General features: G+C 66.1%; 2 protein-coding genes across 2 annotated transcripts; one reads left to right on the top strand and one right to left on the bottom strand.

The window, feature by feature from the left end:
- Window positions 1-9,917: 9,917 nt before the first annotated feature.
- LOC106023406 (inactive serine/threonine-protein kinase PLK5-like) lies at window positions 9,918-13,137 on the top strand. The gene is made up of 8 exons (XM_034070918.1): window positions 9,918-10,474; window positions 11,169-11,287; window positions 11,535-11,752; window positions 11,787-11,943; window positions 12,022-12,151; window positions 12,228-12,315; window positions 12,384-12,479; window positions 12,557-13,137. The coding sequence occupies exons 1-8, from the start codon at window positions 10,342-10,344 to the stop codon at window positions 13,023-13,025; spliced, it is 1,410 nt and encodes a 469-aa protein (XP_033926809.1). The 5' UTR covers window positions 9,918-10,341; the 3' UTR covers window positions 13,026-13,137.
- On the bottom strand, window positions 12,985-21,366 carry THOP1 (thimet oligopeptidase 1). Its single transcript, XM_034070630.1, has 13 exons — window positions 21,210-21,366; window positions 20,718-20,921; window positions 19,427-19,575; window positions 18,853-18,960; window positions 18,107-18,209; window positions 17,789-17,949; window positions 17,548-17,683; window positions 17,080-17,446; window positions 16,643-16,844; window positions 16,350-16,536; window positions 15,901-16,029; window positions 15,469-15,605; window positions 12,985-15,344 (listed from the first exon to the last, which is right to left on the bottom strand). The coding sequence occupies exons 1-13, from the start codon at window positions 21,277-21,279 to the stop codon at window positions 15,186-15,188; spliced, it is 2,112 nt and encodes a 703-aa protein (XP_033926521.1). The 5' UTR covers window positions 21,280-21,366; the 3' UTR covers window positions 12,985-15,185.
- Window positions 21,367-21,434: the final 68 nt, after the last annotated feature.

The following is a 21,434-nucleotide window of genomic DNA, read 5'->3' as shown; positions in this document are numbered from 1 at the left end:
AGGGGCGGGCGGGGGGCAGCGTTGCGAAGCCAGGAGTGCGCTGAACAGGCGCAGCACCAGTGCCCCCTCCTGGCCCTCCGGCCCCGGGCGCGGGGGCCCGGCGTTCGGGCGGGTTGGCAGGGCGCCCGGGCCCGGGCGGCCGGGGCCGGGGGGGGCCTTGTTGCCCACGGCAACGGCCCTGGGGGCCGGGGGCAGAGAGTGAGGGGCGGGCGGGGGGCAGCGTTGCGAAGCCAGGAGTGCGCTGAACAGGCGCAGCACCAGTGCCCCCTCCTGGCCCTCCGGCCCCGGGCGCGGGGGCCCGGCGTTCGGGCGGGTTGGCAGGGCGCCCGGGCCCGGGCGGCCGGGGCCGGGGGGGGCCTTGTTGCCCACGGCAACGGCCCTGGGGGCCGGGGGCAGAGAGTGAGGGGCGGGCGGGGGGCAGCGTTGCGAAGCCAGGAGTGCGCTGAACAGGCGCAGCACCAGTGCCCCCTCCTGGCCCTCCGGCCCCGGGCGCGGGGGCCCGGCGTTCGGGCGGGTTGGCAGGGCGCCCGGGCCCGGGCGGCCGGGGCCGGGGGGGGCCTTGTTGCCCACGGCAACGGCCCTGGGGGCCGGGGGCAGAGAGTGAGGGGCGGGCGGGGGGCAGCGTTGCGAAGCCAGGAGTGCGCTGAACAGGCGCAGCACCAGTGCCCCCTCCTGGCCCTCCGGCCCCGGGCGCGGGGGCCCGGCGTTCGGGCGGGTTGGCAGGGCGCCCGGGCCCGGGCGGCCGGGGCCGGGGGGGGCCTTGTTGCCCACGGCAACGGCCCTGGGGGCCGGGGGCAGAGAGTGAGGGGCGGGCGGGGGGCAGCGTTGCGAAGCCCGGAGTGCGCTGAACAGGCGCAGCACCAGTGCCCCCTCCTGGCCCTCCGGCCCCGGGCGCGGGGGCCCGGCGTTCGGGCGGGTTGGCCGGGCGCCCGGGCCCGGGCGGCCGGGGCCGGGGGGGGCCTTGTTGCCCACGGCAACGGCCCGGGGGGCGGGGGGCAGAGAGTGAGGGGCGGGCGGGGGGCAGCGTTGCGAAGCCAGGAGTGCGCTGAACAGGCGCAGCACCAGTGCCCCCTCCTGGCCCTCCGGCCCCGGGCGCGGGGGCCCGGCGTTCGGGCGGGTTGGCAGGGCGCCCGGGCCCGGGCGGCCGGGGCCGGGGGGGGCCTTGTTGCCCACGGCAACGGCCCTGGGGGCCGGGGGCAGAGAGTGAGGGGCGGGCGGGGGGCAGCGTTGCGAAGCCAGGAGTGCGCTGAACAGGCGCAGCACCAGTGCCCCCTCCTGGCCCTCCGGCCCCGGGCGCGGGGGCCCGGCGTTCGGGCGGGTTGGCAGGGCGCCCGGGCCCGGGCGGCCGGGGCCGGGGGGGGCCTTGTTGCCCACGGCAACGGCCCTGGGGGCCGGGGGCAGAGAGTGAGGGGCGGGCGGGGGGCAGCGTTGCGAAGCCAGGAGTGCGCTGAACAGGCGCAGCACCAGTGCCCCCTCCTGGCCCTCCGGCCCCGGGCGCGGGGGCCCGGCGTTCGGGCGGGTTGGCAGGGCGCCCGGGCCCGGGCGGCCGGGGCCGGGGGGGGCCTTGTTGCCCACGGCAACGGCCCTGGGGGCCGGGGGCAGAGAGTGAGGGGCGGGCGGGGGGCAGCGTTGCGAAGCCAGGAGTGCGCTGAACAGGCGCAGCACCAGTGCCCCCTCCTGGCCCTCCGGCCCCGGGCGCGGGGGCCCGGCGTTCGGGCGGGTTGGCAGGGCGCCCGGGCCCGGGCGGCCGGGGCCGGGGGGGGCCTTGTTGCCCACGGCAACGGCCCTGGGGGCCGGGGGCAGAGAGTGAGGGGCGGGCGGGGGGCAGCGTTGCGAAGCCAGGAGTGCGCTGAACAGGCGCAGCACCAGTGCCCCCTCCTGGCCCTCCGGCCCCGGGCGCGGGGGCCCGGCGTTCGGGCGGGTTGGCAGGGCGCCCGGGCCCGGGCGGCCGGGGCCGGGGGGGGCCTTGTTGCCCACGGCAACGGCCCTGGGGGCCGGGGGCAGAGAGTGAGGGGCGGGCGGGGGGCAGCGTTGCGAAGCCAGGAGTGCGCTGAACAGGCGCAGCACCAGTGCCCCCTCCTGGCCCTCCGGCCCCGGGCGCGGGGGCCCGGCGTTCGGGCGGGTTGGCAGGGCGCCCGGGCCCGGGCGGCCGGGGCCGGGGGGGGCCTTGTTGCCCACGGCAACGGCCCTGGGGGCCGGGGGCAGAGAGTGAGGGGCGGGCGGGGGGCAGCGTTGCGAAGCCAGGAGTGCGCTGAACAGGCGCAGCACCAGTGCCCCCTCCTGGCCCTCCGGCCCCGGGCGCGGGGGCCCGGCGTTCGGGCGGGTTGGCAGGGCGCCCGGGCCCGGGCGGCCGGGGCCGGGGGGGGCCTTGTTGCCCACGGCAACGGCCCTGGGGGCCGGGGGCAGAGAGTGAGGGGCGGGCGGGGGGCAGCGTTGCGAAGCCAGGAGTGCGCTGAACAGGCGCAGCACCAGTGCCCCCTCCTGGCCCTCCGGCCCCGGGCGCGGGGGCCCGGCGTTCGGGCGGGTTGGCAGGGCGCCCGGGCCCGGGCGGCCGGGGCCGGGGGGGGCCTTGTTGCCCACGGCAACGGCCCTGGGGGCCGGGGGCAGAGAGTGAGGGGCGGGCGGGGGGCAGCGTTGCGAAGCCAGGAGTGCGCTGAACAGGCGCAGCACCAGTGCCCCCTCCTGGCCCTCCGGCCCCGGGCGCGGGGGCCCGGCGTTCGGGCGGGTTGGCAGGGCGCCCGGGCCCGGGCGGCCGGGGCCGGGGGGGGCCTTGTTGCCCACGGCAACGGCCCTGGGGGCCGGGGGCAGAGAGTGAGGGGCGGGCGGGGGGCAGCGTTGCGAAGCCAGGAGTGCGCTGAACAGGCGCAGCACCAGTGCCCCCTCCTGGCCCTCCGGCCCCGGGCGCGGGGGCCCGGCGTTCGGGCGGGTTGGCAGGGCGCCCGGGCCCGGGCGGCCGGGGCCGGGGGGGGCCTTGTTGCCCACGGCAACGGCCCTGGGGGCCGGGGGCAGAGAGTGAGGGGCGGGCGGGGGGCAGCGTTGCGAAGCCAGGAGTGCGCTGAACAGGCGCAGCACCAGTGCCCCCTCCTGGCCCTCCGGCCCCGGGCGCGGGGGCCCGGCGTTCGGGCGGGTTGGCAGGGCGCCCGGGCCCGGGCGGCCGGGGCCGGGGGGGGGCCTTGTTGCCCACGGCAACGGCCCTGGGGGCCGGGGGCAGAGAGTGAGGGGCGGGCGGGGGGCAGCGTTGCGAAGCCAGGAGTGCGCTGAACAGGCGCAGCACCAGTGCCCCCTCCTGGCCCTCCGGCCCCGGGCGCGGGGGCCCGGCGTTCGGGCGGGTTGGCAGGGCGCCCGGGCCCGGGCGGCCGGGGCCGGGGGGGGCCTTGTTGCCCACGGCAACGGCCCTGGGGGCCGGGGGCAGAGAGTGAGGGGCGGGCGGGGGGCAGCGTTGCGAAGCCAGGAGTGCGCTGAACAGGCGCAGCACCAGGGCCCCCTCCTGGCCCTCCGGCCCCGGGCGCGGGGGCCCGGCGTTCGGGCGGGTTGGCCGGGCGCCCGGGCCCGGGCGGCCGGGGCCGGGGGGGGCCTTGTTGCCCACGGCAACGGCCCTGGGGGCCGGGGGCAGAGAGTGAGGGGCGGGCGGGGGGCAGCGTTGCGAAGCCAGGAGTGCGCTGAACAGGCGCAGCACCAGTGCCCCCTCCTGGCCCTCCGGCCCCGGGCGCGGGGGCCCGGCGTTCGGGCGGGTTGGCAGGGCGCCCGGGCCCGGGCGGCCGGGGCCGGGGGGGGCCTTGTTGCCCACGGCAACGGCCCTGGGGGCCGGGGGCAGAGAGTGAGGGGCGGGCGGGGGGCAGCGTTGCGAAGCCAGGAGTGCGCTGAACAGGCGCAGCACCAGTGCCCCCTCCTGGCCCTCCGGCCCCGGGCGCGGGGGCCCGGCGTTCGGGCGGGTTGGCAGGGCGCCCAGGCCCGGGCGGCCGGGGCCGGGGGGGGCCTTGTTGCCCACGGCAACGGCCCTGGGGGCCGGGGGCAGAGAGTGAGGGGCGGGCGGGGGGCAGCGTTGCGAAGCCAGGAGTGCGCTGAACAGGCGCAGCACCAGTGCCCCCTCCTGGCCCTCCGGCCCCGGGCGCGGGGGCCCGGCGTTCGGGCGGGTTGGCAGGGCGCCCGGGCCCGGGCGGCCGGGGCCGGGGGGGGGCCTTGTTGCCCACGGCAACGGCCCTGGGGGCCGGGGGCAGAGAGTGAGGGGCGGGCGGGGGGCAGCGTTGCGAAGCCAGGAGTGCGCTGAACAGGCGCAGCACCAGTGCCCCCTCCTGGCCCTCCGGCCCCGGGCGCGGGGGCCCGGCGTTCGGGCGGGTTGGCAGGGCGCCCGGGCCCGGGCGGCCGGGGCCGGGGGGGGCCTTGTTGCCCACGGCAACGGCCCTGGGGGCCGGGGGCAGAGAGTGAGGGGGGGGCGGGGGGCAGCGTTGCGAAGCCAGGAGTGCGCTGAACAGGCGCAGCACCAGTGCCCCCTCCTGGCCCTCCGGCCCCGGGCGCGGGGGCCCGGCGTTCGGGCGGGTTGGCAGGGCGCCCTTGCCCGGGCGGCCGGGGCCGGGGGGGGCCTTGTTGCCCACGGCATCGGCCCTGGGGGCCGGGGGCAGAGAGTGAGGGGCGGGCGGGGGGCAGCGTTGCGAAGCCAGGAGTGCGCTGAACAGGCGCAGCACCAGTGCCCCCTCCTGGCCCTCCGGCCCCGGGCGCGGGGGCCCGGCGTTCGGGCGGGTTGGCAGGGCGCCCGGGCCCGGGCGGCCGGGGCCGGGGGGGGCCTTGTTGCCCACGGCAACGGCCCTGGGGGCCGGGGGCAGAGAGTGAGGGGCGGGCGGGGGGCAGCGTTGCGAAGCCAGGAGTGCGCTGAACAGGCGCAGCACCAGTGCCCCCTCCTGGCCCTCCGGCCCCGGGCGCGGGGGCCCGGCGTTCGGGCGGGTTGGCAGGGCGCCCGGGCCCGGGCGGCCGGGGCCGGGGGGGGCCTTGTTGCCCACGGCAACGGCCCTGGGGGCCGGGGGCAGAGAGTGCGGGGCGGGCGGGTGGCAGCGTTGCGAAGCCAGGAGTGCGCTGAACAGGCGCAGCACCAGTGCCCCCTCCTGGCCCTCCGGCCCCGGGCGCGGGGGCCCGGCGTTCGGGCGGGTTGGCAGGGCGCCCGGGCCCGGGCGGCCGGGGCCGGGGGGGGCCTTGTTGCCCACGGCAACGGCCCTGGGGGCCGGGGGCAGAGATTGAGGGGCGGGCGGGGGGCAGCGTTGCGAAGCCAGGAGTGCGCTGAACAGGCGCAGCACCAGTGCCCCCTCCTGGCCCTCCGGCCCCGGGCGCGGGGGCCCGGCGTTCGGGCGGGTTGGCAGGGCGCCCGGGCCCGGGCGGCCGGGGCCGGGGGGGGCCTTGTTGCCCACGGCAACGGCCCTGGGGGCCGGGGGCAGAGAGTGAGGGGCGGGCGGGGGGCAGCGTTGCGAAGCCAGGAGTGCGCTGAACAGGCGCAGCACCAGTGCCCCCTCCTGGCCCTCCGGCCCCGGGCGCGGGGGCCCGGCGTTCGGGCGGGTTGGCAGGGCGCCCGGGCCCGGGCGGCCGGGGCCGGGGGGGGCCTTGTTGCCCACGGCAACGGCCCTGGGGGCCGGGGGCAGAGAGTGAGGGGCGGGCGGGGGGCAGCGTTGCGAAGCCAGGAGTGCGCTGAACAGGCGCAGCACCAGTGCCCCCTCCTGGCCCTCCGGCCCCGGGCGCGGGGGCCCGGCGTTCGGGCGGGTTGGCAGGGCGCCCGGGCCCGGGCGGCCGGGGCCGGGGGGGGCCTTGTTGCCCACGGCAACGGCCCTGGGGGCCGGGGGCAGAGAGTGAGGGGCGGGCGGGGGGCAGCGTTGCGAAGCCAGGAGTGCGCTGAACAGGCGCAGCACCAGTGCCCCCTCCTGGCCCTCCGGCCCCGGGCGCGGGGGCCCGGCGTTCGGGCGGGTTGGCAGGGCGCCCGGGCCCGGGCGGCCGGGGCCGGGGGGGGCCTTGTTGCCCACGGCAACGGCCCTGGGGGCCGGGGGCAGAGAGTGAGGGGCGGGCGGGGGGCAGCGTTGCGAAGCCAGGAGTGCGCTGAACAGGCGCAGCACCAGTGCCCCCTCCTGGCCCTCCGGCCCCGGGCGCGGGGGCCCGGCGTTCGGGCGGGTTGGCAGGGCGCCCGGGCCCGGGCGGCCGGGGCCGGGGGGGGCCTTGTTGCCCACGGCAACGGCCCTGGGGGCCGGGGGCAGAGAGTGAGGGGCGGGCGGGGGGCAGCGTTGCGAAGCCAGGAGTGCGCTGAACAGGCGCAGCACCAGTGCCCCCTCCTGGCCCTCCGGCCCCGGGCGCGGGGGCCCGGCGTTCGGGCGGGTTGGCAGGGCGCCCGGGCCCGGGCGGCCGGGGCCGGGGGGGGCCTTGTTGCCCACGGCAACGGCCCTGGGGGCCGGGGGCAGAGAGTGAGGGGCGGGCGGGGGGCAGCGTTGCGAAGCCAGGAGTGCGCTGAACAGGCGCAGCACCAGTGCCCCCTCCTGGCCCTCCGGCCCCGGGCGCGGGGGCCCGGCGTTCGGGCGGGTTGGCAGGGCGCCCGGGCCCGGGCGGCCGGGGCCGGGGGGGGCCTTGTTGCCCACGGCAACGGCCCTGGGGGCCGGGGGCAGAGAGTGGGGGGCGGGCGGGGGGCAGCGTTGCGAAGCCAGGAGTGCGCTGAACAGGCGCAGCACCAGTGCCCCCTCCTGGCCCTCCGGCCCCGGGCGCGGGGGCCCGGCGTTCGGGCGGGTTGGCAGGGCGCCCGGGCCCGGGCGGCCGGGGCCGGGGGGGGCCTTGTTGCCCACGGCAACGGCCCTGGGGGCCGGGGGCAGAGAGTGAGGGGCGGGCGGGGGGCAGCGTTGCGAAGCCAGGAGTGCGCTGAACAGGCGCAGCACCAGTGCCCCCTCCTGGCCCTCCGGCCCCGGGCGCGGGGGCCCGGCGTTCGGGCGGGTTGGCAGGGCGCCCGGGCCCGGGCGGCCGGGGCCGGGGGGGGCCTTGTTGCCCACGGCAACGGCCCTGGGGGCCGGGGGCAGAGAGTGAGGGGCGGGCGGGGGGCAGCGTTGCGAAGCCAGGAGTGCGCTGAACAGGCGCAGCACCAGTGCCCCCTCCTGGCCCTCCGGCCCCGGGCGCGGGGGCCCGGCGTTCGGGCGGGTTGGCAGGGCGCCCGGGCCCGGGCGGCCGGGGCCGGGGGGGGCCTTGTTGCCCACGGCAACGGCCCTGGGGGCCGGGGGCAGAGAGTGAGGGGCGGGCGGGGGGCAGCGTTGCGAAGCCAGGAGTGCGCTGAACAGGCGCAGCACCAGTGCCCCCTCCTGGCCCTCCGGCCCCGGGCGCGGGGGCCCGGCGTTCGGGCGGGTTGGCAGGGCGCCCGGGCCCGGGCGGCCGGGGCCGGGGGGGGCCTTGTTGCCCACGGCAACGGCCCTGGGGGCCGGGGGCAGAGAGTGAGGGGCGGGCGGGGGGCAGCGTTGCGAAGCCAGGAGTGCGCTGAACAGGCGCAGCACCAGTGCCCCCTCCTGGCCCTCCGGCCCCGGGCGCGGCGGCCCGGCGTTCGAGCGGGTTTGCTGGGCGCCTGGGCCCGGGCAGCCGGGCCCGGGGGGGGCCTTGTTGCCCACGGCAACAGCCCTGGGGGCCCTGGGCAGAGAGTGAGGGGCGGGAGAGGGGCAGCGTTGCGAAGCCAGGCGTGCGCTGAACAGGCGCAGCACCAGTGCCCCCTCCTGGCCCTCCGGCCCCGGGCGTGGGGGCCCGGCGTTCGGGCGGTTTTGCAGGGCGGCCGGGGCCGGGGGAGGCCTTGTTGCCCACAGCAACGGCCCTGGGGGCCGGGGGCAGAGAGTGAGGGGCGGGCGGGGGGCAGCGTTGCGAAGCCAGGCGTGCGCTGAACAGGCGCAGCACCAGTGCCCCCTCTTGGCCCTCCCGCCCCGATCGCGGGAGCCCGGCCGCCCTGCAGGCCCGCCCGAACGCCGAGCCCCCGCGCCCGGGCCAAAGGGCCAGGAGGGGGCACTGAGGCTGCGCCTGTTCAGCGCACGCCTGGCTTCGCAACGCTGCCCCCCGCCCGCCCCTGACTCTAAGGCCCAGTACCACAGGGCCGTTGCCGTAGGCAACAAGGACCCCCCGCCCCCAGCCGCCCGGGCCCGGGCGCCCTGCAATCCCGCCCAAACGCCGGGCCCCTACGCCCGGGGCCGCAGTGCCAGGAGGGGGTACTGGTGCTGCGCCTGTTCAGCGCACGCCTGGCTTCACAACGCTGCCCCCCGCCCGCCCCTGACTCTAAGGCCCAGTACCACAGGGCCGTTGCCTTCGGCAACAAGACCCTCTCCGGCCACGGCCGCCCAGGCCCGGCCGCCCTGCAGGCCCGCCCGAACGCCGGGCCCCCGCGCCCGAGGCCGGAGGCCCAGGAGGGGGCACTGGGGCTGCGCCCCTTCAGCGCACGCCTGGCTTCGCAACGCTGCGCACCGCCCGCCCCTCACTCTTCGCCCCCGGCCCACAGGGCCGTTGCCGTCGGCAACAAGGCTCCCCCCGGCCCCGGCCGCCCGGGCCTGGCCGCCCTGCAGGCCCGCCCGAACGCCGGGGCCCCGCTCCCGGGGCCGAAGAGCCACGAGGGGGCACTGGTGCTGCGCCTCTTCAGTGCACACATGGCTTCGCAACGGTGCCCCCCGCCCGCCCCTCACTCTTCGGCCACGGCCCACAGTGCCGTTTCCGTCGGCAACAAGGCTCCTCCCGGCTCTGGCCGCCCGGGCCCGGCCGCCCTGCAGGCCCGCCCGAACGACGGGGCCCTGCTCCCGGGGCCGAAGAGCCAGGAAGGGGCACTTGTGTTGTGCCTCTTCAGCGCACGCCTGGCTTCGCAACGCTGCCTCCCGCCCGCCCCTCACTCTTCGCCCCCGGTCCACAGGGCTATTGCCGTCTGCAACAAGAGCAAGAGCAGCTTAAAACAGGACAGAAATGACCATAAATGTTTAAGAAGTCACCAAAAACAGTTTAAAACTAGCAAGGAATGGGTAGCATAAAAATCCTGTCTTAAATTTCTCTTCAGATCTGAATGGAAAGTGAACACCTTACCTCCTTGCAGGGTGAAATTAATGTGAAATAAACAGTACAGGGGCTATTAGTTAGTACCCATTCAGAATGGTGTGTGCCTTGCTGAGGGTTGTGTTTATGGACCCACTCTTCCAAAGTCTCCCAGAACTGAACAGAATCATAAAGTCTCCAAGAGGATTTACTGAATCCCACAAAAAGAAGTGGTTGCGTGGCTGTGTCTTCTCATGCACAGAACATTAATTTGATAGAATGATTCTGGGACTAGGTGAGGAAGAAGACCAACCAGCTAACAGATGGAACAAAACCCCATCACAACACTGCAATCACACCTCACTCTGTGGGCCCTGTGGATAGAACTAGAATTTTCCATTGCTCTCAGGTGCCTCGTTAAGGCACTAGGGTCATTAGGAAGCCTTAATGACCCTAAACAGCCTCACCTATGCACCAGACCACACCCACGAGCTCTATTTAAACCCAGCTCTGTGCCTCAGGTCTTTCTTAGAGCTTTGCTGGAGGAATGCTGTTTTTCAGCCCTGTCCCTGCCTGTGAAGATTCTTAATCTGGACTTCAGACTGACCGCCCGGCTTGATCTTCTCTAAGATTACAGAGCAGCTTGGCAATTGCTGGACCTGATGGTGTGTTGCGGACTGGGTTGCTGCTTGTTCTCAAGCCTGATAGACTCCTGGCTGGACTTGGCTGCTGCTGGACCTTCTCTTCTTGGGTACCTTGAACTTGGGCCTAGGCTGGCGGAGGTCTCTTCTCCTGCTGTGGGAGCCCAGAGGTGGCCTGGTCTGCTCTTGTTTCCCTGAGGAGTGTGGAGATCCCTGCAAGGTTTGTGGGCAGTGTGGAGGACACGGCTGTGAGGGTGAGCCTGTGCTGCGGCACCAGAGGGGCCTCCTGCCAGGGAGCCGGGAGTGCTGTGTGTTCTGCCTCACCAACTGCCTCATCCACAGACAACTGCTGGGCTTCTCTGGGGCTTTTGCATGGGTTTCTTTGCCTGGAGCAAAACATTTGGCTGCTGACTTATGAACTAACTCCTTAGACCTGTTTGAGGCACTACAGTGAAGAGCTGCAGGTAAAGGCCTGCAGTCTGAGGAGCAAATTATGTGTGTTTTCCAAGTGCCATGAAGTGCTGCCACAGAAGTACCACTGCAAGGCAAAGTATGTGGGGCTGGTGTGCCCTTTCTCTGCTATATGTGTGATTGGACTCGGAAATGGCTTTTAATTGCAATGTTTCGTATCGAGCTTGTGGGGGGAGTCTTGCTGAGGCTGACACAACTCCCAATTTGACTGAGTTAACTGGCTAATTGGAGAGACATGGGAAGATGTACATCGAAAGAGAGTAAGAGGCTTCTGAAACAGGAGGTGGAGAAAGAGAACTGCATTCAAAATCCATTAACAGGAGCTTCAGCCAGCCTCAAGCAGTCATCTGTAATGCAGCTAAAGCAAGGTAAGTGTTGAGCCTTACTACTTTTACTGATAAGACTTTACTTTTTAAAGTAGTATGCTGAACATGTTTAAGTGTTTCTATGTATATTTGCAAACATAACTTCTATTGATGGGTCTCAAAATGCATTTGGAAGCTAGTTTGTGTGCTCTAGTGCTCCTCAGGGTTGCTACAACTACTAGGTGCTAAAAGCCCTTCAGAATAAGACTAAGTAGGAGCTGCAAGGATATTAAAAGCTTGTTTCCCACTTTAAATCACACATTTGATTGAATTGTAACTAAAATAGAGTGAATTTTTTGGACGCAAACGGCCGTGTGGGCCGGGGGCGAAGAGTGAGGGGCGAGCAAGGAGCAGCGTTGGGAAGCCAGGCGTGCGCTGAAGAGGGGCAGCACCAGTGCCCCCTCGTGGCTCTTCGGCCCCGGGCGCGGGGGCCCGGCGTTCGGGCGGGCCTGCAGGCCTGAGTCTGAGCATCCCGAGGAGGGGGTTGGAACGCACCGGGGGTCCCTGCTTAGCGCTCGGTAGATGCCGCAGGATCTGCTGGGCTGTGGGGGGGCTGGCAGAGCTCGGGTTGCTGAGTGTGTCCCCCACACACATAGCACCCCTTGGGCCCCAAAGGCAGCCCCAGGCACCCGCAGACCAGATCTGAAGGGGTTACGGTGCTGGGGTGCGGAAGTCCCTTGTGGTTTCCCCACTGCAGGTCACAGCAAAGTGAGCCGGAGGATGGCTTTGGGGTGCGCAGGGAACGAGCCCCCTGGGTGGTGCATTGAGGATGCCGGCAGCGGGATGCTCTACAGGCGGGGACGGCTCCTGGGAGAGGTAAATCCTTTATCACCCCTGCCCCTGCACCCCCAGAGAGCCCCTAACCCTGGCCAGAACCCCTGCATCCTGTGGTCAGGGTCATCCCCAGGATGTCCTGCTCCGAAGGGGAACCCATCACTCCCCCTCTGGGGAAGGGGCAACTGAGGCAGCAGGGACTGATACTGGGACCGAGCCATTGCCAATCAAGTGGCTTGGCTCATCCCGGGGTGCTGAGCTGCTCACTCCCATGGGATTGTTCTTGCAGGGCACCTTTGGACACTGCTACCAGCTGACAGAGGTGGCCAGCGGCAGGGTCTATGCAGCGAAGGTCATCCCGCGAGCCCATCTCACTGCAGTGGGCATCAGAGAGAGGGTGAGTCCAAGGAGGGGGGACAGAATGTCCCAAAGGAGGGAGGGCAGTGCCCGGAGGGACCCTACAGAGTCCCACAGCCCTGCCCTTGCTCCTTCTCCCTCATCCCGGTTGCTGGGGGGGGTCCCCATTTCCAAGGATGCTTGAGGGGGATCCCTGGGCAGCTGCTGGGCTCCTGCCAATGCAGGTGGAGCAGGAGCAGGAACTGCACAGCCGCCTGCACCACCGGCACATTGTCTGCCTCCATGGGCACTTTGCTGACCACCACCACGTCTACCTGCTGCTGGAGTACTGCAGCCGGAGGGTGAGCGAGCACCAGCACCCCAAAACACAGCATCCCCATGCCAGAGCTTTACCAAGCCCCACACTTGGTCTGCCCCAGTCCCTCGCCGACATCCTGCAGGTCCGGGGGATGCTGACGGAGCCGGAGGTGAGGTACTACCTGCTGCAGGTCATCTCAGGGCTGCGCTACCTGCACGGACAGGGCATCATCCACCGGGACCTCAAGCTGAGTGTGTGGGGCAGCATTGGGGGTGCAGCAGGAGGGGGACCCACACCTGAGCTACCCAAGCTCACCTCCCTCTGCAGGTAACTTCTTGGTGACCAAGAAGATGCAGGTGAAGATCGGGGACCTGGGGCTGGCACAGCTCAAGGCTCCGGCTGCTCTGCGCTGGGGGTGAGCGGGGCCATGGTGCTGCTGGGGGGGTCACTGCCAGGCTGGGGTTTACCTTGCTTGCTCCCCAGGGCGCTCTGTGGGACCCCCAGCTTCCTGGCCCCAAAGGTGCTGGACCGCAAGGGACACGGGGTGCCCTCGGATGTGTGGGCCCTGGGCTGTGCCATGTAAGCAGGGACCTGGAGGGCGGGTGATGGGTGCTGATGGGTGCTCCTGGGTGCACTGAGCAGCCTGACCCCCCCAGGTACACGGCGCTGACAGGCACCCCCCCGTTTGAGGCTGCTCAGCAGCAGGAGCTCTACCAGCACATCCAAGCTGCCCGGTACCCGCAGCCGAGCCAGCTCTCAGCCCATGCCCAGGCCCTCATCGCCCACCTGCTGGCCCCTGATGCTGCAGCACGGCCCAGCCTGCAGGATGTGCTGGACTACAGCTTCTTCACACAGGTGTGGGGCCGGTGCAGGGCACGGCCATGGTGGGGATGGGCCTGGGGGTCAGTGCCTCTCGCTCCTCAGGGCTTCACACCACAGAGGCTGCCACCCCGTGCCTGCCACTCGGTGCCCATCTTCCTGGCACAGGCCCTGCGGTGCAGACTGCGGCGGTGGCTGTGCCAGGAGCACCGGGATCACCGCAGCCTCTGCCCCATGAAGGAGCAGGACCTGAGCCATGCAAACATCCGCTTAGGAAAACCTTTATTAGTGCTAGGAACTGTCTAAAATCCAGTCATTGACACAAGCAGGGTGGGACGGGACCATTACAGACAGCGCACACTCACACCGGTCTGCCCTTAGAACAGGTTAACAAATAAATGAAAGACCCAAACCTGAATGAGACCTCTTTTCCCTGGGATGGGAAAGGGACAAAGAGCTGGGGAGGGAGAAGGAGAAGCTCCAAGAAGCCTGGTGCCTGGGGATCATCCATGCAGAGGGAATGCTTGGAGCAGCATCACCCCCCTTGCTCTGCCTGGCTGCAGGCTCCTGCAACACTTCTAACCACACCAACAGCAAGGTTTACTGGAAGGAGGAACTGAGTTATTTGTGGCCTAGGAAGGAGGGAGGAACGTGTGTGGCTTCCCTGTCCAGCTTCAGTTCTCTCCCTCAAGAGGTCTGAAAGAAAACACTGAAAGCTTGGTTAAATGTGACACCGAAACACCCACAGCGTTAACTCGAGTGGCCCCGGCCCCACTGACAGACACTCTCCTATGCCTAAAACAGAGGGTGGGGACAAAGACAAGATGCTCAGCGTGGCCCCAGCAAGCACCAAGGAGCCACTTTGCTGCTTATAGACCTGTCCACATCAGCGCAAGAGGGGACTGGTGAGGGAGGGTGTCACCAGGGGCTGTGGGGCAGGGAGGGGAGGTGACAGCAACAACTTTGTCTGCACTTGGGGTGAGTTTCTTCCTATGCTGTCAATCCCTGCTGGGAACAAACCAGAGCTGCTCAGTGACAGCCTAGACAAGAGAAGCAAAGGAACAGCCTGGCTGGGGAGGGAGATGCAGCACAAGACCCTGGCTGGGATGGTGGGTGCAAGCGCAGCACTCAACACCCTCCATGTGCCAGACCAACCCTGCAGCCCTCATACAGCATCACCCAAGGCTGGAGGTGGGGCAGGACACTAGAGCATAAGATCTGCTCTCCAGGACCATTGTCACACATCCCTCATGCTGACAGCTCCCCCCTGCTACCTTCCAGCTCCCCTGCACACTCGCTGCCATGCATGATCCCTACAGGAGCAAACCCAGAGATCAGGTTTTGACCTTGGGGGCAGTGCTCCCCCCTCCCACAGTCAGAGCAGAGCTGCTCACCTGCCTGCCTGGGCTAGAACAGCACAGCAGAGGGGGGCACACGATGCTAACACAACCCACGCCGCATGGGCACCAGTTTCAGGGCTCCTGGGGACAGGGGAAGAGCTGGAGGAAGCAGTGTGGCTGCTCCCAAGGCCGGGCAAAGGGCTGCTGCTGGCCCCCAGCTCGGCGCCTGGCACAAAGCCACATGGTATTTTTATCCTGGCATCTGTGGTGTTTTAAGCTGTCAGCTTCTCTTGCTTTAAACACAGCCCTGCCCTGTCCCACCCTGGCTCATAGGGGCCAGCAACAGCAACACACCCTGAAGCTGGCCCCTGGCACAGGGTCCCAGCACCTCCAATATAGCCCAGGGGAAGGCTGGCAGCGTGCGAAGCCCAGGCCACGCTCCCCAGATCCACTACTGCTCTGGGAATAGCTGCACTGGCCACCTCTGCCCCCCTCCCAGGCCTGCTGCCCAGGCAGGGGTGTCTGAGGGATTCAGGGCAGGACATTCCAGGAATTGCAATGGGATCTGGGATCTGCCCATCTTTATTCCGCAGCTGCCCTAAGACAGGGAGAACGTGGCTCCCAACAAGCTCCTCAGACCACTTGTTTGGTGCTCGGAACAGTTAAGTCTGCCCCACGGCACAAAACAAGCCAAGCCTGGTGGGAAGCCTCATTCCTTAAAAAGAAGGGATTAGAACAATGACTCAAGCTTGGTAACTGCTCTCACCCCCCTCCCTGGCTACAAACGAGGCCAAAACTCACCCTCATGCAGAAATTGGTTTGAAGTTCAGCCAATTCGTGTGGCTAATGACAGCCCCAACCCCTTTGTGCAGAGGTGTGTGCGACAAAGGCAGCTCAGCTCCTTTGGCAGAGCTGTCACTGCAGAGCCCTTTGACAGCTCTGCAGGGCTGAACCTGGCTCCTGAAGGCCAGGGTGAGCTTGGAGCAGGATCCTGGAGGAACAGCTCCAGGTAGGGGCTGCCCCAGGATGCATTTGGTGACAGAAGTAGGGGGCATTGCTTGGCCTGAGAGGACTGGAGTGTAGACAAAAGGAGCTGGCTTGATTCAAAAGAGGCTGGAGCAGCTTCTCAGCAGGCTGAAGGCAGTGAGTTGCTCTCTACCTTCAGTCCTTTGCTGGCCAGGAAGGCATCCTGCTTAGGCTCACGGCCCAGGAACTTCTTCAACATGTCAGAAGCATCCAGGGAACCACCAGGATGCAGGATGCAATTCCTGTAATCCATGCCCACCTGCAAGCAGAGAGAGACAGGGAGATGTGTTAAGACATCTGCTGATGCTGCCACCTTCCTCCACCTCTGTCAGGGGAGGCATCCCCTGCCATGCACTGGGAACCTGTGTGGGACATCCTCCTACCTTACAGTTCATGATCCCCTCCTGCTTGAAGCGTGTGTGGAACATATCCATGGAGTACACTTCACTCCAGAGGTAGCCATAGTACTGGGCATCATAGCCTCCGGCCAGGTGGCCAAATGTAGCAGGCATGTTTGTACCTTTGTGCATAGGATGGGAAGGGGAGTTAAGAGCAAGGCTACTGGAATTGCTCACAGCATAGAAAACCCCTTCCATAGTGTAAATATGGCAGAGCAGACACTGGGTCAGCTGGTTGACAATCCCAGGGGAAACAGGGAAGAACTTTCCAGCTATTTTTGTATCGTTTCAGCCCTGCTTTTCCTGGAGCCAGCAGAAGCTGTCTCTGCTGAGCCAGCCTGAAGCCTAAGCCTTGAAAACCCAATGAGCCAAGCTCGCAGGTGGGCATGGATTACAGGACCCCGAGCCCTTGTGTACCTGGGGTAGCAGGGACGCCCAGCACCTCTTCACATAGCCCAGCAAACACCTCCACGGGGTCAGCCTTCGTCTGGGTGTGCAGTGCCTGGTCCACCTTGGCCAGCACGATCTGACGCAAGTTGAAGAGCCCTGTTTCCAGAAGGAGGAGGCAAAATGAGCTGCTTCCTGCAGGCAGGAACATCTCCAAGGCTGGGTCTCAGCAGTGCAGGCTGGGGGCCTCCCATAGTTCCGCTCACACCCAACTTCTGACCCCTTTCCCCCATCCTGGTTCAGCAGCACTCATCCCCTAGGTCCCCAGGGCACCACGGAGAGCAAAGCAAAGACTTTGCTCTACCTGGCACTAACGGTCTCCTCAACCCCACACTCAAGGGAACACCACAGCCATGCTCTGCCCTTGCTGTGGATAGCATAGAGCCCTTGCTCCCTCCAGCCCCTCTGCAGGGACCAACCTGTGTTTGCCTGCCGGGATTTAATGAGCTTCTCCAGCAGCTCATCAGGGATGGGGCTTCCAGTTTTGTAGTGCCTGGACATGCGCAGCAGCGGCTCCTTCTCCCACACCCAGTTCTCCAGCATCTGTGATGGTGCCTCAACAAAGTCCCGCTCCACATGGGTCCCACTGAACATGGCAAACTCCGCCTAAGAGATGCAGCAAGCTGAGCAGGATGTCATTTAACCCCCACAGGAGAGCGTGACAGGGGGAAGGTAACAAACCAGCCCCTCTGCCAGCCCAGCCAGGCCTCACCTGAGAGCACAGCTGGTGCATGACATGCCCAAATTCATGGAAGTATGTCTCCACTTCATCGTGCTGCAGCAGGGAAGGTGCATCCGGTGTGGGCTTGGTGAAATTAGCCACCATGGCAGCCACTGAGATCTGCCGGCTGGAGTCTGGCAGGAGGCAGCCTGGCTGCAGGCCAAAGCAGGCTGCATGCCCATACTTGCCTTCCCTAGGGCAGGAAGAGGAGACTGTTACACAGATCACCCCCAAGGCCATCCACAGACCACCACCATCCTGCTCAGAGTAAAATCCCCTGGTAACCCCATGCTCTGCCTGAGCAGACACCGCTCCCACCACACAGCCCCACATCTGGCAGTGAGACAGCCTCTTCCCCAGGTGCATGGCAGGCCCTCTTCCCCATGCCCTGTCCCTTCTCTCTTGCTTCCCCTTGCCCAAGGCCTCACCTTGGGTACAGGTCCAAGTAGAATTTGCCAATGATCTCCCCAGAGGAGGCATCCTTCACCGTGTAGAGCTGGACGTCTTCATGCCAGACCTGAGCTTTCTCTTCCAGATGGAAGGTGAGGCCCAGCAGCTCCTGGTAAATGGCCAGCAGGCCTGTGGTGACCACCTGCATGGGGAAATACTCCTTCAGCAGATTCTGGTCCACACTGTACTTGGTCTCCTCCACCTGGTTCATGTAATAGCGCATGTCCCAGGCATTGATACGGTTGTCAAACTCCAGGCCACGCTTCTCGCACTCTTTCTTTTTCAGGTCCAGGATCACAGCCCGCTCCTTCTCCCCAAGGGGTTTCAGCTTCTGAGCCAGCTCATCTAGGAAAACCAAGGCAGGCAGGGTTAGTGCCCCGGGCTGAGAGCAGCAGACCTGGCTCAACACATGCCCCAGCTCTTGGCTCCACAGCCAAACGCCATACCCAGGAACGAAGCCACTATCTTGCTGCTTTTAGCCATGTTCATCTCCAGCACAAAGTCCGCGTGCGTGCTGAAGCCCAGCAGACTGGCTTTCTGAGCCCGCAAATCCACCAGCTCCTTGAGGATCAAGCAATTCTCCTGCATGGCAGAGTCAGAGTAAAGTGAAGCACGAGCCCCAGTGTTGAAAGAAGCACAAATGTCAGGCAAGACCCCTTTAGTTTCTGGCCCTGCTGGCCCACCTACCTCCTTGCACCTGGAGTTGAACATTTCCTCCACCTTCCTCCTTGTCTCGGGCACGTAGCACTTCTTCAGGAGAGGGAAATAGTGTGGGTATTTCAAGGTGACTTTCAGCTTGCCATCCTCTGTCTTCTCCAGGGAGTTCAGGAAGTCCTCAGGGAGCCCTCCTGAGAAAAGAGCAGACAAGACTGATGGAGAGCCCAGGCCTCTCCAGAAATACCAGCTCAGGGACTGAGGACCCTAACAGGCTCTTATTCCTTAGCCAGAGGAATCCAAGGCACTCAGGGCCACAGTAGCAGAGAAATAAGCCTGAGTGCTCCATACCTAGTTCTTCCTTCGAGAAGGGTAAGTAGGTGGTGTCTTCATTGAGGTTCTTGTTGAAGTCTATGCAAAGGACGCTCAACTTTTTCTTAATAGCTTTGATTTTCTTTAAAATACAGATGAACAGAGAAAAGTTAGTCCAAAAGGGGAAGTCAAACAGCACCATCCACTGTCTGCAGGCAGCAGCCTGCTGAGCTGCCCAGTAGTGAGTCTGTACTTGGCTTGAATTCAAAGACAACGCAGCAGAATTAACTGGATGAAGGTGCTGAGTTCTCAGCCTAGTACAGCCTCCCTTGGATCACACCTGGTAGGAAAGCAGCCACCTCAGCAAGGTCCTGACTGTCTCCTGCCAGTTCAGGAGGTGCAGGTGTTTAAGCAACAACCTCCTCTACCTTCATTTCACTTCACCTTCTCTTCTGTTTTTAATCTAGCTTCAAGCTCCTTCACTGCGCCACCGGTGCAGGGTGAAATAGGGAGATGCTGAGCTGCTCAACCCCCCTCGCCTGATCACCCCTTTGCATGCAGGGACTGGGTGCTGCTTCCACTTGGCCTGCACAGCACCATCTGTAACTTCAGCTTCTCAGGAGCCCCTCAACTCCCAGTGCTGACCCCACTTTGTAAATGTCATCCCCTGGGAATCAGGGGCAAAACTTCACTCTAAGCCTCAGTCCTCTGCTCTAGTGCTACAGTGTCCTCTTAGCCCTGCAAGGCTCCCATGCTTGTGCTTACTTTAAGCTTTGTGATCTCACCTCCTGCGTTTCCTCAGGAAGATGGAGACCATTTCTTTTACCCAGTTTGATCAGCCTCTCTAGATATCTCTTTGCTTCAGGCTTCAGTGAAGCACTCTCTGCTTTCTCCTGTAAAACAAAACCCAGAGGCACAGGGATCAGGTGTTGCAGAAAGTCATCTCCTGGTGGGAGCTGGGGGTTATTGTAACACCAGTGACCCAGAAGCAGATGGAAACACCCCACAAGAGGGCTTTGGTCTGGTGTGTTAGCTACTACAAGACTGCTTTAAGCACATCACCTTTATACCATAGTACAGCATGTTCCAGGGCGTTATGCTGCTCTGTCACCACAGAAGGCAGGCTGGGTTTACTAATATCACCTTATCAAAGGGGTAACTGAGGCCCTGAGGGAAGGAAGAGCCCTCAGAGCCCAAGTTTCTAATCCCCCAAACCAGCTGGACCATTCTGCCATGATCACAGAGCGATTCAGTTCCAGACCTGACTCGCCATCATTCGCTTCCAAGTTCCGGGATGAGGAAAAAGGATTTGTTGTAATTCCAGGAGGTTTCAGTGCCCTGCTCAGGCACAGCACTCACCTGGAGCCAAACAATCCTCTGGTACACGTCCTGCCTCATGCTCATCTCCACGTCGAACTCGGAGAGCTTCTTGTCAGCCTCAGTGCTCGCTGCACGGATGTCTTTGCAAGGAGAGACATGCTGGGGGAAGTCCAGCATGTTCCGACGGACTGCATGAGAGAAGAGGGACTGTGGTAAAGGCAATGGCTTCATGTCCCAGAACTGCTCGTGAGTGGGAGTGTACACAGAGAGCCTGTGTTAACTGGGAGCCAGTTTGACAGCCCTGGAGCCTGACCTGCCTCCCACACAAGGGAAGAGTGAGGCAAGCGGCTGCCATCAAACAAACCCAGCGCTGTCCTCTGCGAGCAGCACACTGTCACTGACAGCACCCAGTCACCCTTCCCCACTGCCATCCACTGACTTCCCTCCACAATCCCTCTTTCCCACAACCCCCTCACGGATTTCATGCCTGTGAGTTCCCAATCTCTTTTCCTCATTTACAGCTGGTATCAAAAAGAATCACAGGGTTTCTATGCTGGCAGACACAGGGCAGCATCACTGCTCTCCTTAAAGGACCAGGCTAAAAGTGACACACCTTTACTGCAGACACTCCTCAAAAGCCACCACACCCCAGGTGTGCTCTGGCCTGATGTGTTTCCAGTTTAGAAGGGAAAACAAGCTGCCACCATCTCTGAACTAACACTGCCCTCCATGCACAAGGACTCTCCACCCAGCAGACAGGCAGTAGGCAGCTACTCTCTGTTGCCCAGGCAAAGGGCTGAGAGTTCTGCTGAAGTTAACATCACCCCTCCTTAGTAAGGGCTTTTCCTCTTATTGTAGGAAGAAGAAATCAGAGGGAAGAAAGAAAAGGCCTGCAAGCTGGCTTCTGCTCCACATGGAAGCCCTAAACTGATAGCAGTGTTTGAACAAGGCACACAGAGAGATATTTACCTGCTGCCTTAAGGGAAAAAGGTAGCAAAGAGCTGAAGATTTCTTAGTACCATTTCTGCCCACACACGATTTGCTCCCACTAATGCACCTTAAAAGCAGGAGACAACCTGGCTACTCCGGCCACAGACCATGCTGCTGCCAAAGCACTGTCCTCATTTTAGACCCACTTTTCTATTCCAAATCTCTATTCTTTGTACTCATATCTAAGCTGTATAAACATTAACTGGAAAGAAACCACCCCAACAGACTGCTGAGGGAGCCAAAGGAAGGAAAAAGGAGGTGAAAGTCCAGAGGGAAAAAACAAACACCAAAACCCATCCATAAGACATAGATTTCCACACTTCCTCCTCTGTATGCATACCTGTATATTCAACCTCCACATCTGCCAGTGCCTTGAGAGTGTTCTCATAGGACACCTCACCCTGCTCCTGGGAGCCCACCCGGTCGTACACAGCCTTGGTCCTCTCCGTCAGGTCTGCAGCCATGGTCTCGATCTGCTCGGCCGTCAGGTCCCATCGCAGCTGGTTTGCCAGCAGCCTGGGGGACTGGCTATCCACAACGTTACCTGGAACATGAGGAAACGCTCTGCGAGCCGCAGCCGGGGAGGAAACCACAGCCGCATAGCTCAGGATCGATACAAGCACTTAAAGAAGAGGCCCAGCAACCAAACCACGCCGATGGGCACCGGGCTCCGAAGGAACGGCAGCCGCGGTATGCTCCGGCCGCTCTCTCCCCTCCACAGACCCCGGCTCCGCACCGAGCCCCTGCCCACGGAGCGGGGGGACCCTGGCAGCCCCGGAGCGGAGCTGTGGGCACCGAGGGGACGAGGGGCTCCCTATGGCAGCCCCGGTACCTGCGGGGGGCGCCATGCCGGGAGGCGCCGCGCTGCGGACGGGGCCGGGAGGAGACCGAGCACGGAGCATGTGCCCCAACCATAGAGGCGGGCAGAGAGAGCGGCCGCGCAGAGGGATTGTGGGAGCGTGGAGGACTCAGCGCCGCTCTCGCCGGGCCCTCACTGGGTCGGTGCGCTCACGGACGCGGAGCTCCGTCCGAGCCCCGACCCTGCCCCGACCCTCAC

Source organism: Melopsittacus undulatus, chromosome 19, assembly GCF_012275295.1.
Source record: "Melopsittacus undulatus isolate bMelUnd1 chromosome 19, bMelUnd1.mat.Z, whole genome shotgun sequence".
Lineage (NCBI taxonomy): Eukaryota > Metazoa > Chordata > Aves > Psittaciformes > Psittaculidae > Melopsittacus > Melopsittacus undulatus.
This window is presented reverse-complemented; position numbering and strand designations above follow the sequence as displayed.